This window comes from Schistocerca gregaria, chromosome X (assembly GCF_023897955.1).
Source record: "Schistocerca gregaria isolate iqSchGreg1 chromosome X, iqSchGreg1.2, whole genome shotgun sequence".
Taxonomy (NCBI): Eukaryota; Metazoa; Arthropoda; class Insecta; order Orthoptera; family Acrididae; genus Schistocerca; species Schistocerca gregaria.
This window is the reverse complement of record NC_064931.1, coordinates 555,056,506-555,077,055: the sequence shown is the minus strand read 5'-3', so window position 1 is coordinate 555,077,055 and position 20,550 is coordinate 555,056,506. Positions and strand designations below refer to the sequence as shown.

General features: G+C 36.2%; 1 protein-coding gene across 3 annotated transcripts in view; it reads left to right on the top strand.

Annotated features, from left to right (window-relative positions):
* The window catches only part of LOC126297832 (intermembrane lipid transfer protein VPS13A-like), a 759,301-nt gene that overhangs the window by 585,649 nt on the left and 153,102 nt on the right, over positions 1 to 20,550 (top strand). For all 3 annotated transcript variants that reach the window (XM_049989081.1, XM_049989080.1, XM_049989079.1), the window contains exons 50-52: positions 993 to 1,178; positions 7,159 to 7,338; positions 16,712 to 16,891. In XM_049989081.1, coding sequence (XP_049845038.1) covers positions 993 to 1,178; positions 7,159 to 7,338; positions 16,712 to 16,891 — 546 coding nt within the window. The remainder of the gene's footprint in view (positions 1 to 992; positions 1,179 to 7,158; positions 7,339 to 16,711; positions 16,892 to 20,550) is intronic.

Genomic DNA, 20,550 nt, shown 5'->3' with positions numbered 1-20,550 from the left:
TTAGGTTCATCAACTATTGTAATTAGATTAATTGCTAATTTTGAGGATATAGAAATTAGCAAGCTAACATACTTTGAATACTTTCACTCTCTGATTTCATATGGAACAATATTTATTTATTTATATATATATTTTTTTTTTTTTCTAAGAGGTGGCGGGGGGGGGGGGGGGGGGGGGGGAGGAGGTGTAACTCAACACTTGGGCAGAAAGTATTCACTGCACGAAAGAAAGTGATTAGAATAATGTGTGCGGCCCATAGTTGCACATATTGTAAGCATCTCTTTAAGAGGTTAAGAATTCTTACAACACCCTCACAGTAGATATACTCATTAAAGAAATTTGTTCTCAACAATGTGGACCAGTATGAAAACAACAGTGACATTCATGGTAACAATACCAGAAGAAAGAAAGACTTACACTATCCTCTATGTAACGTATCTTTGGCATAGAAAGGGGTAAAATATGCTGCTGTAAAACTTTTTGATAAATTGAAACTTCCACTTCCCACCCAAGAATGCTATTCTGACAATGTATTCCAAGAGCCTCTGTAGATTCTGGGAAAGAAAGCGATATATACAGTCCTATAAAACGTTTGATACAGCAAACATGATATGCATAGATTTCTCACATTGTAGAGATTGTTAGGGTCTTTTTCCAGAAAGAAACTTCAATTTGCCACCCAAGGGTGCTAGTCTAACAATGTGTGCATAGAGTCTCTGTAGGGTTTGGGAAATAATGATATAGGTATGGTCCTGTATAAGCTTTGCAACAGTATATGTGACATGCTTAGATTTCTTGCATAGTAGAGTCTTATCTGCCAGTGATAAAGACCTGGGTCTGAGTCACAATGAATCACACATTATTAATCTGTTAAACATTCATGATAAAAATTCATTTTGTATTTCATTGTGTTTTAATTTTATGCAGCCACACAGTTTTGAGAAATTATATGCAACAAGATAAGAGGCATTTGTTTATTATCTGTCAAATAGGATGGTTATGGTCAAGAGCGTGTGAGTTTTCATACAATCAAACAGCCTTGTGTCACTCCCAGCACTCCAACAGTCACTGCTAAATTATCAGCTAGCTTCAAGAGACTTTCACCAAAGTCATCTGTGCAAGAAGGCAGCAGCAGTGATGACACAGGATCTGAAGAATCTGATGAAAGGGAGCAACATGTAAGTTAAGGCATGCTGCACATTATTCATGTTTCCCAGTTATTTACATTTTGAAACAGAGATAGTCTGTATCATATTAAAATGTGTTTTTAAATGTTTATATTTCAAATGACATAGTTAGAAGATTATATCAGACTGACATTTCAACTGCCATCTGAGGGTGAAGTCATTGCTGAGTGATATTATACCTGGTCAGCAATGCATGATGAGATGCAATATCATAGAAAGCATTTATTATACACACTTTATTTATCAGTATCCTGCCGTCTCCCAGTGCTGTTAATCACCGCATACATTAATGTACACTGATTGATGTATTTGAGAGATCTGTTAGCTAAATTTCCCCATTTTATTAAGATTTTGAGGATGAAATACCTATATGATATGCCTGTTTTACATTGCCTTTGAATATATATTAGTTACGCCAAGATTGCTATATTTGCAGGTTCCGATCTTTTGTCCTGTTTCCATTTTAAGTGAACTGATAAGGTCATTGTGATACTGGAAAATGACCACACCTACACTGCAGTTTGAAACGTTTCATTCATGATCATCTCTTGGCATCATGGTATTTTACTGCTAGTGTGGGCTATTCACCCTCCAGTTTTGCAGTTGGGTTCTGATGTGATGTCATTGGTTATGCCAGTAGTGGAATCTGGTGTGATGTAATTGTTGCAGGGTCTAAAAGTATTCTACCAGCATGTCCTTGTAACTACCAGTTGGTCTTATTACAGGCCAGTAATGCTCCAGTAACTGGCTGTGAAGTTTATATTTGGAGATATAAAGGAAGCAATATTAGAGTTGAACATCATGTCAACAGTGAGGTAATCGGAGATTCAGTACATGCTTTGATTGAGAAAAATAATGGAGGAAGAACTGGCTGTGTCCTTTTTGAAGAAACCATGTATTATTAGCATTTCTTTAATAAGTGCCAGAAATAAATGTTCAGTATATGCATTTATTATCATCCATCATCTTCTCAGATAATAGGCTCTAATAGTGGAGACTAAATAAATAATACAGCATAGGCAATTAAAATTTGTATATTCCAGGGTCTGCATGCACCATTCTATACAAGAGGTTGCTTGTTCTTGTGTGTCAATGATGTTAATGTGAGAGTGTAAATTAAGTTCATCCCGTAGGTACACCTATAAATAATAACTGGAAAATACAGTTTAATTAACATATCAGATATTTCCTGAACTGATATTTGGAATCTTATTTAGTGATAACTTTCCACTCAGAATGAAGGAGGTCATTTTATTTACTTCAGTTGGTAAAATGTTGTACATGCACTAACACACAACTCTATACACATGACTCTTCACAGTCAATGTTTTTCAATGTTGCTGTAGACTCTCCAGAGGCCATAGGCAGTAATTATCCAAGCTGATTCTACATTTCTGTAACAGGTCAGATATCACTGCCTATTTTTGTAAAGAAATACTGTAACTATCTACATGAAAAGTTAAGTACAACATATGGGTATTTTTGTCAATTTTGTGCAAAATTTTGAATACCTCTTGTTGATGTGATGTGGACACACAATTTATGCCTTCTTATAAGTGCATAGTACCATTCCATCCTCTTCCCCATTATTATATAATTAAGGGGACTCTGAAATTAGATCTTGGGATCATGAGCTCTTCACACTGCTGTCCTGGCCATTGTCAGCTTTCCAGACCTTCAAGCCTGTAATTCTCATTCAAATAGCTTCTCAATGGACCTTGCAATGCTAAGTGCATCCATTGCAGTCCACCCACCAAACTGAATGTTTACCGTGTGCCCTCCTCTGGCAGTCATCCACTCTGACTGCTTATTCTTCTCAGTATTCTAATAATTTTGGACCTTTTGTTGTAGGTTTTGACTTTTTATTCTCTAGGATATCTTTCTCAACATTCTTGAACTGACTGCACACATCATGAAAGTGTATGTATATATGTATGTATGTATTCTCCATAGCTCCTTCTAAACCACTGGATCGGTTTCAAAGTAACTTGATACCCTTATAACTTACTGTCTGTATAGAACCACTGTATGGGTAAGAACCACATACCTCTTGAAGCAGTGGGAGTGAGGAAGAAGCATAGCTCACTGTGTGCCTCGCATGGTAACTGCATGCCCTCCCCCCCACCTCCCCTCCTCGCCCCAACAGCCCATGAGAGGCTTGAGAGTCCTCCGCTTGTGGTAAGTTAGTTTAAGTTAGATTCAGTAGTGCATAAGCCTAGGGAATGATAACCTCAGCAGTTTGGTCACATAGGAACTTACTGCAAATTTCCAAATTTCACTGTGTGCAAATAACCAGACTATATTTGTTAACTATTTAAGAATGAGAGCACTTAGTGACTTGCAACAATATTAACACATAATTTTAAACCTTTATGAGACCTTTTCTTACTAATTCATTGATACCCCCACAAGATTATTGAGGGAAAAAACTGTATCACCCACTATGTTATTGCTGTTCATTTTGTAAAACTGTCACAACCTTTAAATTTATTACATCATTACTACTTATTCTATTTGCAACACATCTTCCAGGCATTATTCAGATATACCACTGAATGTACATCCAAAACTATATCATTGTACAACACTTAATTTGGGAGATATGATATCATAAAAACTAAGATATGTGGAAAACTAACGCGTCATGCATGACTTTTTAATTAATTATTTCTTTATTACCAACTCTATTCACAATACATTTTGCATACAGTATCTGCATATATCACTGAATGTAACTGCAAAATTATATGACTGTACAAAACATAATTCAGGAAATATCACATCATTAATATTGAGGTGTATGAAAACGAAACTGCAGGGGGAAATTGCCTGAAGATATGGGTGAAATATGTGTGAAAAATCTTAAATGTATATGAAAAATGTGTGACATGTGCATACACAGGAAAAACCATGGGTGAAAAGTTCCATCTCAAACCCTGAATTGATTTAAACCAAACTTGGTACACACAGTACATACTACCTGGTAAGAAAGTCTGTCAGCATAAGATTCATAAACCTCCTACTGGGATGGGGATGATGGCATGGAGAGGGAAGGGTTGAGGAGGAGATCATTAGACAGTCGGGGGGGGGGGGGGGGGGGTGGACACAATTAGGGGGAATAGGGTATGGATGGAGAGAGCAGGAGCTAGAGATTGATAGAAAGGAAAGAGGAGGAGAGGGAGAGAGAAAGGGGAGAGGAGCATATGGACAGAGAAAGGAAAGAGGAGGAGATGCACAGAAAGTTGGGAGGAGGAGATGGACAGAGAAAGGGGGATGGAGCAGGTAAACAGAGAGGGGAAGAGCAGAGGTACAGAGAAAGGAAAGAGGAGGAGATGAACAGAGGGGGAAGGGATAGCAGATGGACAGCGAGAAGGGAAGGGGCGGAGGACATGATTAGAGAGTCTGGAAGGAGGAAATGGACAGAGAGAGGGGGAAGGTGGAAGTGGACAAAGAGAGGCTGTAAAATGTACCAGAGCCATATGCTGAACATGATGGTGTTCGCTCTTGGTGGTGCCACATAGCTGTCTGGAGCCTTGTCTTCATGCAACTGTACATTCTCATGACCAGTGCTTCCAGAAATCATGTGGCTACATTCCTGTTAAGTCTTTCTGCAATATCATAGAAAGAACATAAGCTTCTCATAACCCTGTTACATGACCTCATTCAAACTCAGTGAGTTGCTGATAATGGCATCTTTGTTGCCTTAAAGGCATCATAACATCAACTCACCACATCCAGTCTCAAAGGTAATGAATGATCACAACCATTACAGCAAGTATTTAAAGCAAACTTGATTTGCATCCTCATAGCGGCAGTACTAGCACAAATCTTATGCGACTGGCATGAAATTTGATTAGACACCATCTTTCATATGTAGGAAGGTGCCTACCAACTTTCAACTCAAAATGATGTACATATCGCATTCCATAAAATTATTTTTAATTTATTACATGGAGTATTTGGCAATGATATAATGACAGTTTGGATACCCCATACATTCATTTTTCCTATTACTTGCAAAATAAAGCCTAGATTAAGTAGGACCCATACTATCTTGCAAATATGTTTACCTTGTGTAAGCCTTCTTAAGAATACATTTTTAACCCTTTCCTGTAATGTTTGAATTTGTAATTGTGACTCTCCTTCATCTGTATACTAAGGCACTACATAAACGTAAATGTGTATGACTTACATGCTGTGGGTGCTGAAATAATTCAACAGCAGCACTTGAAAATTTGTGACCAGTCTGGTACTCGAACATGGATGCTCCATTTCTCTAGAATGGTTGCCTTAAGTGCCTCTGCCACCCAGGCATGATTATCATTCATGCAATTTCCCAAGTGCTGCTCACCACTAATCCTATGACCTTGTTCATTTTCCCTATTGTTCATAGCCTCACTGTATTTCTGCAAGGGGACAAATGATGGCATGCATCTGAGTTGAAATAGTTCTATGTTCCTCAATTCGTATCTATTCATTTACATGTGTGTTCTTTCAGACATATCTGAAAGAACAGGCACCACACATGTAATTGTATAAATAATAATTTTTTTATCTGTAACTGGATCTTTTGTGCAGTGGTTCAAATATATCATTTTAGTATGAAGTAAACACATAATTTACACATACAGTTGCTTAAACTTTGCTACATCATCGAGTATTTCATACACTGAAGGAATGACTGTGGTTTGGCATTGAGATCATTAAGCTCACTCAGATAAAGATGATACAAAAAACTGACCAAAGTTTTGTTCACAGAAACACACTGGCAGTGCTCTTATGGGATTTAGGGGTAAACCTTAGTCAGAATAACCAGTTGGGGATATGAACAATACGTCTTCAGACTCAAAAGTTGCTGTCCTATCTCACTTGTTTAAACAACATGCTCTTTTCTTTACCTTTTTACACAATTCCAAACCAGTTTCCTTGTAATGTAGAACAACATTACATTCTTGCAATAAAATTTTAGTCAGTTGGTCTTTGTTATAGATTGTTAGAAATCTTCATGTAATCTACATCATTTCCTGTGGTAATAGGATATCATGTGCATAACAATTATTATGTTAGACTGAAGTTTTAAAGCAAGATAAATGCAGTTAACATTTGTACTTATGTTTTCATGCACACACACACACACACACACACACACACACACACACACACACACACACACACACACAAGGAATTAGACATGTAATTGTTTACACAAACTATTTAGTTAATATTTGTTGGGAGTGGATTTTACTGTCTTGGTGTAAATGTAAATACTGTAGTATTTTCTGTGAGAAGCATGGCATACGTAAGGTTTTAAATTATTTTTGGACATTTCAGTTATCCTTATCAAAAATGGAAAATCCAGGATGGAATAATGACTATATTATGAAAAGATAGATTGCTGCACACCATAGAGAGGAGATGTTGAGACACAGACAGACACAACAAAAAGATTGAACAAACTTATGAGCTTTTGGCCATAAGGTCTTCTTCTAAAATTGACAAAACATCCAAACAACCACAGACCACACACATGTAATCACTGTTTCTGGAAAAATTCTTGTTTTTTAGTCATGATTTTCAATATTTTAAAAGCTTCCTTATTTATAACAGTTTTAAGCATCTTTTGTTAATATATTTCTTATGAGATGCCCACATTCCAAGGGAGCTTTAAATTAGGGGGGGGGGGGGAGATTGTTTTTCATCTGCATTGTCTGTAAATGATATTTTTAAATCTGATGTTGCTGAAATGCAAGTCAACTAGGCTTCACATCCTGGAAGATTGCTTTATGAAGTCTCCAAAATTAGTTGCCAAAAGGTATTCTGTTAGACCTATTTGGAAGTGAATATTCCTATTTTGAATATTTGTTTACTGTAGTGAGTGTTACATGTCGCTTGTTCTACATTTGAAGACTGATATTTAATTTTTCACATAAATTTATATTTATAAATGTACTAAATCTTCTGTTTTTGACAGCTAAAGAAAACTCGCAAAGACAAAGTTGTTGTGTACTGGGTAAGCTACTTAGAGAGTTACCAGAGAGTTCTCTTATTCACACAAGATGAGAGGATTGCTTATCAAGCACAAAGCAGAATTGAAGCAGAGAAGAGCAACTTGGAAATGTTTGTGTCCATCAGTGGCCTTGGTATTTCACTTGTGAGTGATAATATTTTATTATTTTGAGTTTCCTTTTTATAATTTTCTAAGTAGTGAATAAAATTAAAAAATCAGTAAAATGGCTAATTTTACTGTACATAATCCCCATGATGAACATCATGATCTGGAACATGTTATCTTAATAACAGTTTCACATGTCTCATAGATTTTTATAGCTGAATATTGATCAGTAACATGTTTGTGTTTGAAATTGAAGGAACATGCAATAGGGAGACCAAGACAAATAATGGATGGGAGTTAGAAAATACAGTCATAGCAAGGGATATACAAGCATGTTTTGGGGCAGGTTAGGGGACTGCTAAGTGAAACAGTATGAGAAAAGTAGACAGAAAAGTACAACATGGGATCTAGTCATCAACAGGAAAGAATTAGACTAGATTCGCTATCTTGGTTTCAATACTTTAAAACATTTATAATGAAGGGTACTACCATATTTAAACATTCAACAAAACCCAGTTAACATCAGAATTTTTAATTCAATTTAGGAAGATCTTGTAAGATGCAATTGTATTTCAGTTACCAAAATTAAGTACACTGAATACATTCTTTGTCTTATTCCTAATCCATAGACCATTTAATTCAACCAGACCACATTGTTAGTGTATCACTCATTCACAAAAAATATCCACTATCTTGTACAGAAGTAAGGTAAGTAAATTTGTCAGATAAGTGAATGGGATCACCAGCAAGGTTAAAATGAAAAATGAATGCAAAAACTTCCAAAAATTGTTAATAAACATCTGACCCAACTGAATTTAGAGTAAAACAAAGCCGCAATTTCAGAGATTCAAAAGTTAATAAATAAACACTTAGTTACTGGAAGGATATTATTTAAACTCTCATATGGCTGGGTACAAAACACCAGTACAGCATATATTTAAAACTCAGACATTATAACCATCTCATTATGCAAAATACACTGCTCTGCAACACTTAAGGATGAGATATATAAGCGAAGTAACTTATTAACTACTCACTGAAAATGAATTAAAGTATGGGAGCATGTTGTCAGAGATCACTCAGTTATGCACAGAAAGCTGGACATCACATGGCATGAGGTCACGACTATAGTGGCAAATGGGTCCAAAGCCACAACATGATGCCAGCGAAGAATGTGGCCGGTACTGTACCATAAGGATGAGAAAAGACAGTTTATGTCAATCAGCAAGCAGTTATGGAGTATTATGGTGATGTTCTTTATTAAAATGTGGCCCACAGACAGCATTTGGGGATGAAGGGCAAAGTGTAGCCCAGAAGTTTGGTATAGATCACAGCAATGTTTCAAGTATGTAGGTTGTGTTGAAAACCACAGGCACTGCCGCCCAAAGGAGATGAAGTAGTTGAACATGATCAACTGCAACAGCAGATCAACAATACATTATGCGAGAGGCAAGAATGGACTCATACATCAAACAGTGGATGCACTTACCACAAAATTGAACAGGTCTTCAAGGCATGCAATCTCACACTCCACAATTGCACAGTGACTGCGTGGGGTTGAACTCTTTGCCTGATGTGCTAACAAGTTGGAAACATATAGCGCACACAGAAATATTACCAGACATGAGTGTCTTGGTGGTCTAGGTGTTTTGGTATGGGAGGCATAATTTGTGAGCACATACTCTATTAAGAACCATGTCCCATCCTTTGTAATGCCCATGAGACCATCATAAATCATAGTCACTTCAGTGTAATTATTGTCCTTGAATAAAAGAGTCATTTCTGTTTACCTCATTGCATATGTCTTTCAGTTACCTTCTGTACTGAAGAAGTTCTTTATACATATGGTCCAAGTTTCATTGAACAACGTTATTTAGTAGTGACACATCATGTGAAAGTTACTTTCATCATTAAATGTAGCTCACCAATGTAAATAGTGTCAGAATACTTCTTGTGGATAGTGATAACAACTGAAAAATTAAAGCTAAAGTGCTGAAATCAATTCTCACAAATGGATTGCCTCAGACACGGCCAACCGATTCAGCTCAAATTTGGCAAGTCACTTGTGTACAACCTAAAACGAAGGAATCTAAGATATTTTGGCTCAACACCCCCGAAATTTTGAGAAAATCAGCCCTAAAGGTATTGATGAGCAATTGACTCAAAATTGGCGGAATTGATAGATAATTGTAAGTAGAGCATTTTTCATCATCAGGTATAGGGTCCGAAAATGGATACTTTTCCAGAAATCGAGGTAAGAAACTTTTACAACTCTCACTTCTGTACCCACACAAGTAAGCACTTTCTGCCGACAGCACTGATAGTTCAACGGCCAAGATAACTGGCTGGGACTTGGAGAACCCGGGTTCGAATCTCGAAGAAGCCTAACGGATGTTGTTCTTTTCATTTGTATTTTTCCATATCTCAAATAATAGGGATAGGAGGGTTAATAAAGTAAGTATTATTATCATTCCTTATTGATTTATGTACCTTATTAACCCTCCTATCCCTATTCGAGATTCGAACCCTTGTTTTCCGATTCCCAGCCAATTATCTTGGCTATTGCCCTATCGGCGCTGTCAGCGAAAGGTGTTTACTTGTGTGGGTACAGAAGCGGCAGTTGTAAAAGTTTCTTTCCTCGATTTCTGGAAAATTTTGCGTTTGCGGCCCCCATACCTGATGATGAAAAAGGCTCAATTTACAATTATCTATCGATCCCGCCAATTTTGAGTCGATTGCTTGTCATAACCTTTAGGGGTGATTTTCTGAAAATTGTGGGGGTGTTGACACAAAATAACTTATATTCCTTTGTTTTCGGTTGTACACAAGCGACCTGCCAAATTTGAGCCGAATTGGTTAGCCGTGTGTGAGGCCTTCCCCTTGTCAGTTGTTTATTCATGAAGTAAAATTAGGGATTACTGCTCTGATTAAATTTCTATGTCCCTACACAAAGATTATCACTTTACAGGATGTCAGGTGTGTAAGTATAGATATTGTGATCATTGGTACCTTAGTATGTACCCGTGACAGTGTGTTCGTTGTTTTTTGTCTGTGTTTGACAGTCTTCCAACAAACATATCACATAATTTACTACCTGAAGTTTCCTGCACAGTCATAACTGATCTGTGAAGTGGACTGTTCCTGTCAGTATAGACTACCTTTTCCTGCCCACATATCCACATTTCAATGCCCGAAGCAAATACTGATGTAATCTGGTTTATTAAACTGTCCACAGTCATCAGTAGAAATATCTGCACTTATACCCCTAGTGCCCTGTAGATTTTACTACCACACTTGTGCAAAAAGACTGAATTGCAAAAACCCAACAACACATGTTGACCAACCAGAACAGTTTTTAAAATAAATCTGGATATTACAATTGTATTAAATTTGGTCTTGAATGTAATTTATTTCAGTTAATTTGAGTACAGAATTGTTTGCAGTGGTCAGCAGAGGCTACAAGTCACAACAGTCACAGTAGGACTAACCTACTGAATAATGGTTATATATGTCACACCTATATCTGTGGCAAGATTACAGAATGTACTCTGAGTTCAAGCATGATATTCTGATTTGAACATAATTGTCTTCCCAGTAGCAACCATAAAGAATTCTGAAAACAAAGAACGTACCAAAATGATCTTCCATTTTCAGCCATAACAACATTAACAACAGATGGCAGAAATATCTAAATGGTTCACTATTTATTGGCTATTCAGTACCACAACACAGGTCACAATGAAAATATGCTATGTAGTTAATGGCTCCAGACATTGTTGATCATTTCAAAAAAGCATCTGTGTCACCAACAGCATGCATGAACTTATTTTTGTGGGGGAAGATGGGGTAAAGTGGCCACTCTAAGTGAAACTGAATTTTCAGGAAACCATGGCTATTAATTGAAGCTTGTAGCATATACATCCTGAGAAATATTGAAGGTAACACAAATTAGCAACAATTTACAATAATTTGTTAGTATAAATATTACACAGCTTAACTTTAGTGTGCAGATGTTGAATGGAAATATTGTTAAAAGACCTCTTGCACTGATGCAACTTTCAGCATGGTTTGGTCGTGAATCCATTGAATGGTTGCTAACATATCTAGTCGACTGTCCAGTTTGGCTCTTCTGGGAATTAAACTGTAGATAGTTCTGATGCTGCCTTGAGGCATGGTGTTGATATTTTAAAACTAACTATTGATACACTGTGTCTGTGTGAAGCTGTGTGTCTGCTTATATCCACATTTGATGGGTAAATATCCATGGGAACTATTTGCATGATGTTAGGCATAGACATAATGTAGTCCGTATTGTGGGCGCCATCTACAGCATTTGACCGTACATGTATTGCACAGCTCTGGAGACTGACCTTGCTGCATGGTGACCTCTCTGTGTGGCTGTGTACCACATCTTCTGGTGGATACAGCAGTTATACTTTAATGGATTAGTAGGAATATCAGTCACAGCCAAAGACTTTTTACAGATAATGTAGCAGTCTCTGAATAGTTTATAACTTCACAAAATTAAATTAACATAAGGTCATATCAAGCAAGTACAATGATTGGCAGCTCATACTAAATGTTCGTTCATTCATTCATATGTCATGTTCCATAAGGTGTTTTGCGGATATGGAATGAGTCAAGTTGTATGAGGTGTATTCAAAAAGTATGTACTGCTCTCTCCTAAAACTATATCTATTACTAAAGCTTTTATTGCCATTTCTAGTTTGCTACAAACCTACTTTGCTGTTGCATGTAACTGCTGTTCACTTCTGAGGACTTTTTTAAACATTGCAACAGCTTCTTCAAACCTTTTGCCACAGAAGTTCCCCCTCAGAGAATTGAACCAGATGGCATTGGCAGATTTGAGTTCCCTGTATTCCTCAGACATCTGTACACCAAGCCATTGTTTCAAATGTGGGAGGGGTTAAAACCGTTGCAAGATTGAGAATATAGTGTACGTGACATTGCTGAATCCTATTGTGACTATGGAAAATGATGTGTGGGCACACACACACACACACACACACACACGAGACATAGATAGTGTGATTCAATAAACAGAGTAAATGTTAAACATTAATAAATGTAAAGGAACAAATGTATCAGAAATCATTTAGACTATGTAACAGTTATGTATATGTTAAGAGTATTAGGGTAAGGGGAGACAATATAAACAAAAAATCATGCTCTGCTGTATCTAAATTTTGTAACTGTTATAAGTATTACAGAAATGGAAAGTTTATTTTTTAAGTATGAATAATTAAACTAACAACTGATATGCTGTCTTTTTACCAACTGTACAATATTCTGAAAGATAAGTTACAGTCACAGTCACATTAAAATAAATAAAATAGATGTTGTAATATTCCATCACATACAAGCATACCATACCATAATGTATCTCTTTCCAAATAGTTTTAACCATAAAGCTGGACATTAATATTTGTATGTGCATTTTTGGTAAAACTTCAAACTATTATTGCACTTCATAATTCTAACTGGGAAGAAATAATTAAGAATACAAAAAGATTTCACTTACCGGCAGCTGTGGCCAAGCAGTTCTAGGTGCTTCAGTCTGGAACCATGTGACCGCTACGGTCGCAGGTTTGAATCCTGCCTCAGGAATGGATGAGTGTGATGTCCTTAGGTTGGTTAGGTTTAAGTAGTGCTACGTTCTAGGTGACTGATGATCTCAGATGTTAAGTCCCATAATGCTCAGGGCCATTTGAACCATTTTTTAGATTTCACTTATATTTTCTGGATTTCTAGGAAATCATCTTCAGCTTGTTTCCATAATGTGGTCATAAGAGTTTGTTTGTTATTGGAATGAACGAAACACTTTTCATAATTTGACTTCTGTACATTTATTTTCTTCCAATCAAATTTTTAACACACAACATATTTCCAAATTGAGCATGAAAATTTTAACATAAAATCAGAGTCTGCACGAAAGAATGAGTAAACATCCGAATACATCATAGTGAAGAGTACATTGAACCTAAGAACCTGAATAGCTGAACTAAAGTGCAGTTGGCACATTTTTCTCCTATTTTTGACTTAGCTGTTCATGCCACAACCTTCAAGGAAAATACACCATTTTAATTTCAACAATTTTCTAATTAAAATATAAATTTCAAAAAAATTATACATTTTTGGAAGATAGTGTCTTACTTTTAGAAAGGAATAGTATTTGTTATTTAAACTTATATAAAAATTATATTCAGAAGTTCTAGAATTACCAAGTTCTTTTGCAAACACTATTTTTGAAAGACATATTGTTTGAGTGAAACGTGTTATGCTCTTGTTGGCACATAACAAAATGTATCCATTAATCAAAATAACTTTTATTTATATACAAACATTACATAATCTATATTTTGTTTCTGTCATAATTTTGTGATTTTTTTCCTGAAGTAACATGTTTTCAATGAAATGAATTACATTTGAGACAATGATGACTAAATTCTGAATAATAATTTTCAATCGAAAATATTTTAAATAAATTTTTCTACAATTTAAGAATTTCAAATGTCTCTCAATATAATTATAACATACTGTTTAATAGAGAATTACAGTGTGAAATATATAAATTGACCTTTCTTTTTTATTTTGAAGTACCTCCTCTGTTCCAAAATAAATTATGAGAGGATAAAACCTTATTGTTACCAGCAATTTGAGTCAACAGCTTCATTAAAGGTACTTTACCTACCTCCAGTTATGTTTCAATGAGGACTAAAATACTGGAGAATAAATTTGAAGGTGTATTACATAACAAAGGTAAACGTTAACTCTGACAGATGTAACCTGCTTGGAAATTTGTTACACTGTTTTTCTACATGATCTACTTGGGCCTTTACTTTATTCAAGTCAGCACTTAACTGTTCACCTAGCTGTTTACTGCCTTCAGCAACTTGATTTATATGGATAGTTAGCTCACCTTTTACTGTTACAGTGTCATTCTTACATTCTTGTTTCACATAGCAAATTTGTCCTCTCATGCTTTCATTAAGCTTTGGTATCTCATTTCTTACAGAATCACTTAAGCCTCATATTCTGTGATCCATTTCCCCTGAATTTCCTCTTTAAAACTTTTCAATTTGTCATCAAACTGTTCTGAATGTTTTATAAACCCCTGACAGATTCCCAAAATGAATCCACTTATTTTGCTATACATATCAGATCCAAATTGATTTATTTTTGTATTCAAAATACTTATATCTGTACCTAGTCCACTTATTTTACTATTCATTTAATTACCCAGTCCACCTATTTTACTATTCATTCCATTCATCGCAGGTTTTAATCCTGCCTCGGGCATGGATGTGTGTGATGTCCTTAGGTTAGTTAGGTTTAAGTAGTTCTAAGTTCTAGGGGACTGATGACCTTAGAAGTTCAGTCCCATAGTGACTATTAGGACCATTCCGTTCATAATATTACTAAAATCCCCCCTCCTCCTCCTGTCTGCTTCATAATGTTTTTGGAAAATGCTCGCAATCATCGCTAACTTTCTGCTGACCAGCCTCTGATGTTGGCTCTGTTTTCACTTCAGTAATAGTAAATAGTACTAATTTAACATTAGGACCAGATGTCTGTTCACTACTTATTTCTTGAGCTGCAGTACATAAATTTTTCTCATCAACTTCAAAACCTTAGTCCCTCATAAGTATCAGGTAATAAATTTGGATAACTACTGTCATTAATTTGAGACACATTAAAACTAAAATTTCCTCTTATAATATCTTCTGCAAATACTGAATCATCACAGTCTACAGCCTCCTACATTTCACTTATTACAGGCTTATCATTTTTCTACATGTTGAGAAGTTTCTTTCCACACTCGCACACCAAATGAAGCATAACATTACTTAGCTGTTTCTCCATTTTGTTAGCATGGTGAGATGCTACTTCAATTCAATTCAGTTCAATTCAATTCAGTTTATTGCTCATAACACATAATTTTATGTGCATGTGTGTTTTTAACTAAGTATAAAGTTTTTACAATTACAATTTTTTTCATTTACATTATTTCTTATTACATTTTAATTGATAACAAATTCAAGTCTAGTCTAATTGCCAAAAGCTGCCAGCTCTGGCTGAGTTTCTGGGACCCCACAGCACCATCCACAGTTGCCAAATTCTACTGCTGCTGGTCAGCTATGGCTCGCTGCTCCAAGCTGCTACTGCCAGTGTCCCTGTGTTCACTGACCTCTTTCAGCTGTGTCCTGTCCTGCTGCTAATATTGTTTATGTACCTGCATTGGGTTTAAGTTCCTTCTTCTATTGCTTCACTTCAGAAGTTTTTCTATAAATGTGTGGGTCTTTCTAAAACAGGTTTTACACAACTGCTTTTAAAGTAATTCTATGCTGAACTTTACTTTTCCTGGCCGCAAAATGCACCAAATGTGGCGAGGCAGGTTGGTCTCCCACTATCCTTATACATCAATATTTCCTGTATTGCACAACAACTTTCTCATGCACACACTCTCTCAGTCTCCAAAACACTCACTCCATCAAAACTCAATGAAATAATAATTTTCCAAAGTACTTTTAATTATGTCAGTTATCTGTGGTAATGAAACTAAAGAAAATTCCAGAAAATTAGATTATGTGAACCTGTAGTTTCAATAGATACTATAGATGACTAAATTACAGTCCCTAACTCTATTTCACAATATTGGCATGGTCATTTGTGTTTTAGGTAAAGACTGATGTCTACAAAAGTAATTACATTATTGATTTGAAGTTTCAACAGTATGGTTGTGTTATCCATAGAATTTGGTATACTAAGTGTGATAAACATCAATTAATATTTAATAGTACTTCTTCAGATTGTAGGGAGTATACGTATCATGTTGCATGCAGTATTAAGCAAGTACACGGCTTGCTTGGCTTGGTAGCCAGTGTCAACTGTGCCAGCATGAGAGCCAAAATCTGCTCTCCTCCTGGCTCCACACAAACTATGCTGTTGTCAATGACAACTCATAACATTATGACATGTGCCCAATTTTCAATTATTATGGAACTGGAGCATGTTGAGGACTACCCACATCCATTAATGAATATGAAGACAAGTACTTACCAAAACACTGTGTAGGCACTGTGATATGAATATTGGTGGCTCAAAATTCACTTCTGTGGCTATGGGAATCATCTAAGTACCACAGCAATACCGGTCAGCAGCTGGACTTGGTGCACTATTCTGGCCAAGTTCAGAGCTGAGTGTGTAATAAACTTGCCTATTGATTTACAACATGATACTAATGATATAGAGTTTAAAGATAGTAAAATTTCTGTTCAGTTTCATATAATTCATACTTATTCTAGTTTTTATGGAGGAAACTTACTTTATCAGTTTAATACCTGTTTCAAACCACAGCTTTACAAAATTTAGATTGTGACATGATTTTCAGGGAACTGACTCAAACAAACATCAGAAAGAATTAGCATATTTAAGTATAACAGATTCAGCAGCACTGTGGGAAGTCATTGTGGCCAATAAATGGAAAATACTTACTTTGGAACTAGCCTCTTGGATTGAAGATAAGTGGAAACATGATTTGAAGACAGCACAAATGAAAGATTATGTTCACGTAAGTCCTTGCAAAATGTTTGTGGGTATATTTAACATCATGTATTTAATGAGTGTATACAATTTAAGTATATTGGCACCCATACTTAGCATAGAATAGTCACTTGTAAAGTTATTGAAGTTATTTACAGTATTTCTCTGTTTCACTGTCAGAATTTTAAAGATGGGTATTAATTCAATGTTAACCCTTATGCGGCCATGCGGCTTTTCTTAACATTAATAGTCACATAGGATGTTGCTAACACCCCAAATAAAAGTGGCTATAATGACATTGTTGTGCAGCATATCACTGATATGAATATGTGTACTTCACAAATGGCTATTTAGAACGTTATTTCCTGGTACATAATGATTTTATTTAATATTATTTTATTATTAAATTGGGTTATTTGAAACATAACCAATAATTCCCATTTTCTTACAATATTTTGTTTAATTATTTATTTCTGTTATTCTTCATACTGTATTACAGGTATAAGACATTATACGTATAATTAAACATTTGTTCAGTCAACTCATACAAACATTTTATGAGATCAGTCATTCTCACTGGCTGCAAGGGATGCATTATTGTAACACTTTTCACACACATTTCTCATGTACTTTACACACATGACTTTCAACATTGAGCACAGTGCAATTTAACTTTTATATCTTTACTGCGAGGACAAACTGTGCAGTGCCTGGGCTTAAGTATTCTTTGTTTAGAAGGTGGTGCATTGTTGCTGTCTTCAATTCCCACCATTTGAGCGGCTTTCTGTCTAACTAGTTTAGGCAGGGAGTGAGTGGCTGCTCTCTTGCACACTATGGGATTTACTAATGACCTTCCAACATCACATAAATCCTCTCGTTGTTATTATTTGCATATATAATGAAGGCATTAATGCAAGCAAAGTCAATAATTCAGAAAAATACAGCAAGTGTCCAGCATCTAGTTTTTCTTGAGGTTGAATAAGTAGCACACATTTCATCTGTTGTATCCACACCTGTTTTGGTCTTATTGTACATTGTTATAATTTCTGTTTCTTTTCCTCCACAGTGTTAGTGTCAGTGGCACCGTCATGATGCAAAGGTGAAAGGAGAGTAATGTTTTTGCCCTTCTTTGGTACATATCAAACTATGATGATATCCTTTGCGAATCCAAAAAGCTCATAACCTCTAATGCAAACAAAGTCTTGAGGGAGCTCCTTCTTATTCTTTATAAGAGATCCTACTACTGTAAGTGTCTTTCAGGAGCTCTTCAGCCAGTGGTACGGAACAAAAACAGTTGTCTAGTGTCATATTGTGTCCTGTACTTTCGATAGGCCGTACAAGTATATTTACTATCTCCTTAGACAAGTTTGTCAGTACAAAGGGACCCCCTGGCTGTTTCTGAATCTAGATTTCTATCCCCAAAGTATACCATGTTCTTGCATCACATAAGGTGAAAATTTTCAAACCGTATTTTGCAGGCTTGCTTGGTGTATACTGTTGGAAACTGCATTTGCCTCTAAATGCAACCAGTTGTTAATCCACTGCCATATATCCAGACACAGTATAATTACTGATATAGTTGGACATGAATAATTCAAACACTTCTCTGAACACAGCTAGGCAATCAAGTTCTCTATGCTGTGTTCTGTCTCATTGTTGCATGAAATACTGAAATTACAAAACCATTTGTGTCCCATAAGTCTTCCAGGTTTTGGTGTCCTGCCCTGTAATGCCCAGCCTATATCAACAGACCCAGAAGAGATTTGATTTCTTCCTCATTTGTTGGTTTGGCATCACAGTCTCCTGTGAAATTTGATGCAATGTGTTGTATGTTAGCTGGCTGGGGTGACTGAGCGGTACTAGGCACTACAGTCTGGAACCGCGCAACCGCTACGGTCGAAGGTTCGAATCCTGCCTCAGGCATGGATGTGTGTGATGTCCTTAGGTTAGTTAGGTTTTAGTAGTTCTAAGTTCTAGGTGGCTGATGACCTCAGAAGTTAAGTTCCATAGTGCTCAACGCCTTTTGTTTTGTTGTATGTAAATATTTCCACATGATGTAATCATTCTAATTATTACATCATTCATAAATATCAAAAAACAGGCCACAGCAGTTTTCGCAGATTTTGCGATAAATTTCACACCAGGGAGATGAATAGTTCTTACATTGCAACTAGGATAATTTTTCATCCATTTTGTAACCTTATCTTTTCCAATAAAAAAATCATTTTTGCTTTCATTATCTGCTGCACTTACTTGCGGTTCCAGTTCCAGGTTGTCTTCATCCTCTGTTTCCATGTCACTGTGATGAGAGAGAACTTTACAACCATCTGTTTCCTTCTCTTCCCCTTCACCTCCTTCAAACGTTTTGTCTAAGACCTCTTTCAGAAGCTTCCACATTCTTTCTTGTTTTATTTCATAATGATCCATAGCTGTTCTAACTGCACAAAGTGACAAAATACAAGCAGCTGCTATGGAACACAACTGTGTGCTTTCTTTCAGTACTGCAACATAAAGAGTCGCACGGTATGCAGACAACACCCCAAGGCATATTGTTGCATGTTTTCTTGGAACTTGCGCTTCCATTGTAGATTCTATTGTTACTCAAAGCTTTCACATTATGTCCTAGAAAGGTACCAAATAACATGACGTTATACTCCTATCCATTATGTAATAATCCATAAACAAGGATGACTGTGGTGTTATGAACACCCTGTGCGACCACTTAAGGGTTAATTTACTGTGAGAATAACTAGTAGATTTATGTTATTATTTCATGTGTAAAATTTTAACACATACAAATATGTCATAACATTATCAATTGTTCTCAGTGGAAGACAGGTCAGATATTTTTAAGAGCCAAGGAAGTATTATCGTCATGTCTGCAGAATATTCAACAATATCTTGCCTAACAAAATGGTTCTTAGTGGGGTACTGTATACAATGGAAGAGGGATGAATGCACATCATATGCCAGCAGTCTCCGTATTCGAAAAATTGACTGCAAACACACTAGAAATTAAGTGTAAATAGTCCTCATTCTGTGATAGACCTAATCATTTGCACACTTATCCACTGGTCCAGTTGCATCACATGATTTTCAGTGCATCTGTACCAGTGCCCTAAGTGCCTACCAACAAGTACTAAGACTCACAAGTTCTCTGGCCTGAGCATCTAAATTTCCCATACTCGTATAACCTCTGTGCTGTGTGACTTAAGGAAGTCATGTGACAATGTCGTTTGCTACCTCATAGTAAGATGACAGTTCTGGATAAAGTGACATCATACATACCTACATTGTTGTCCAGAAATAAACTGGGTTGTTTCAAGAAAGAATTCTTCACTCTGTTGTGTATTATATGCCTACTGGCAGTTTAAAATTGTGTGCTGGACTGAGACTTGAACCTGTCTGGCATACAGTTTTAACCTGTCAGGAAGTTTGCCATAGTAGCTACCTGATGCACTGAGAACAGTTTATACACTGACTCAGTCTGAGATGTTCAACAGTGATCGCTGCCATCTGCATTTTATTTATCATTGCAGCTTAATTATGATCCTTTTGAAGTCGAAGAGACTGCGTTTTGACATTGACTCCATAAGATGAAAAAGTTCTAAGGAGCTATGATGATTCATGATCATTCAACAGCCATAAAAATCTCAAGTAGAACAATTAGAAGCTAAGATCCAAGAC